The 2,500-nt window shown below is 43.0% G+C and overlaps 1 protein-coding gene across 4 annotated transcripts in view; it reads right to left on the reverse strand.

Moving 5' to 3' along the window:
- Positions 1 to 2,500, reverse strand: part of adam11 (ADAM metallopeptidase domain 11) — a 26,875-nt gene that overhangs the window by 6,998 nt on the left and 17,377 nt on the right. For all 4 annotated transcript variants that reach the window (XR_014536016.1, XM_083556268.1, XM_083556267.1 and 1 more), the window contains exons 12-15: positions 2,407 to 2,491; positions 1,879 to 1,969; positions 1,250 to 1,301; positions 1,013 to 1,112 (exon numbers count right to left, since the gene is read on the reverse strand). Coding sequence is in view for 3 of the 4 variants with exons in the window: in XM_083556268.1 (XP_083412394.1) it covers positions 1,013 to 1,112; positions 1,250 to 1,301; positions 1,879 to 1,969; positions 2,407 to 2,491 (328 nt within the window). In the remaining variant the exon portion in view is untranslated. The remainder of the gene's footprint in view (positions 1 to 1,012; positions 1,113 to 1,249; positions 1,302 to 1,878; positions 1,970 to 2,406; positions 2,492 to 2,500) is intronic.

The following is a 2,500-nucleotide window of genomic DNA, read 5'->3' on the forward strand; positions in this document are numbered from 1 at the left end:
GATAAAATAAAAAACTGAATGAAAATGTTTTTTCCTTATAACTAAATTTATCCATAATGACTGAGTCAGTGGTGAAGGAAAAACCCCAAGAGGAACCAGGCACAAAAGGAAACCTGAATCTCAACACCATAGGTTCATTCATTACACTGTTGAGGTGTTCAGTGATAAGCGCCTAAATGCAGTCCTGATCCACTGTAGTAGACTGTTGATATTACAGTCCAAATCCAGAGGATATTATAGTTGATCCATAATATATTCACTCCATGCTGAAGTCGAGGCTTTAAACCTGCTTATTCAGCCACGAGTGGGGCGTCAGTAAAGTCAGGGACTGATGAGGAGGCCTGGGGTGCAGTTAGCAGTCACATTCATCATGTTCAGTAGGGTTGGAGCTCTATAGCAGGAGATCTTCTACAGAAGAGAGATTGTCTAACCCACAAAAAGCAGCTCTTCATGCTGGAACAGGTTTGGGTCTTCACATGAAAGGAAAATTTCATGTATCCAAAGGGGTTCATTACAATTGTGTGTAAGAATTTGTGCAACTGTTTGGGGAAGAACCACATCTGGCTGGAAAATGAAACATCAGAACAGTGTGTGTGTGTGTGTGTGTGTGTGTGTGCGCGAGCGTGCATGTGTGTGTGTAGAATTCATTCAATCAGAATGAGGACCGGGTCGTCTACAGTGGTGTTAATTTTAGAAATATATTTATTAACTTTAAAAATAGCTTCGTTTCTGATTGGACTGAAATGCAGAAGTGTGTGAAGTGATGATGAATGAGGTTAGTGATGCCTGTAAGACTCGAGGGTCCACATCTGCACGTCCTCATAATGCACATTGATGGAACATAATTACATACTGTTGAGTTTGTCTCATACAGAGGACACGTGTGTGTGCAGTGTGTAAACGATGTACCTGGTGTGTCCTCTAGTCTGATTTGATGCGCATATATATATATATATATATATGTATGTGTGTGTGTGTGTGTGTGTGTGTGTGTGTGTGTGTGTGTACTGGCCTTTGTGGGTTTGTTGAACAGACAGCTGCCTCCTCCGTCCTGCAGAAATCGTACGTACTCGTCTATGCTGCAGCGCGAGAACTTCTTGGGTAGGTAATATCTGTAACACACACACACACACACACCCCAAACACAACAAACACACACACACACACACACACACATGTACACACATGTACACACATTATCACAGACACAGAATAATGAACACAATATAAAATCAGGGCATCTGATTACCCAGTGTCCTCCATAATACAGCCGAGCCAAGGGTCCGGACATCTGCAGTCTCCTGTTACACACACACACACACACACACACACACACACACACACACACACACACACACACACACACACACACACACACACACACACGGTAAAAACAGAAACACTGAAACATTAGTAAACAGGTCACCTTTCTTCTAGAACAAACTGAATAAATAAAACCATATTAAAATTTGAATAAATTCGATACATGCATATCGGCAACTAAAAAAAATAAAAATCTAAAGTGTTCCCGGAAACATCATTGGAATTAACGTAAATAATAATAAAAGAATACGGAGATTTTTAATTGAATTCTTTAATTTCCTATAGAACGTTGTGCCGTTCCTAATAAACACATTTAACCGTATGTATGTGAAGGTCGTGTGTAGGTCAAAGAAAGGTGAATAGAGAAGCAAAGTCATGCAGGAACTTGTGCTCGATATCGTGATCACGTATGGAGGACTGGTAGGATGTATTTTGGAGAGATGACTTGTATAGGTGTCCTCAGAAACGTGTGTGTGTGACGTGCCGTGTCTCGAGGCACAGAGTGAGCAGTGTGAAACGTGTGAGTGTAGAGCTGAGTGAGGCGAGGGGTTTCACCTGCGGTGGCGCGGTCTTTATTCCACATCATGCCCAGGTTCTGCCCCAGACTCTGGCACAGTGTGATGGCCATGGGGCCCACGTTTCCATACTGCTCAGAAAAACATTACATAGTGGGGTCACAATTCATTAACCTGAGGATTATTTCATTCGAAAGTCACGTGATAGACGGATTTCATCAAATTCGCTTTAACACGTCACCTTTCTCGTCCAAAATTTATTGACCGTATTTTACAACCAGTGCAAACCATCGTTTCCCAGCATCGCCAACTCCTAGTTCCAAAATTTCCCATTTCTCTGCATCACCTTGTACAACACACACACCTAATAATAACGGTTACAGAGTGAAGATGAGGGTTTGGCCCGACACTGACCCCTGGTGGACCTGCAGGAGATTCACCGCCATGTCCAAATTGCTAGTATGTAGTACATAGTATATAGTTGTGTGTGTGTGTGTGTGTGTGTGTGTGTGTGTGTGTGTGTTCAGTATACGAGTTAATGAGTGAGGTAGTGATTTAGGGGAGGTACCTCATTGACTCCTCCCCCACGTGTAGGAGAACAGATCCCCCCGATGTAGGCAGTGCCACTGCGACTGCTCTGAAACGTGCGCCCCCTGCAGGCA

Source organism: Silurus aristotelis (genome assembly GCF_946808225.1).
Source record: "Silurus aristotelis genome assembly, chromosome: 12".
NCBI lineage: Eukaryota > Metazoa > Chordata > Actinopteri > Siluriformes > Siluridae > Silurus > Silurus aristotelis.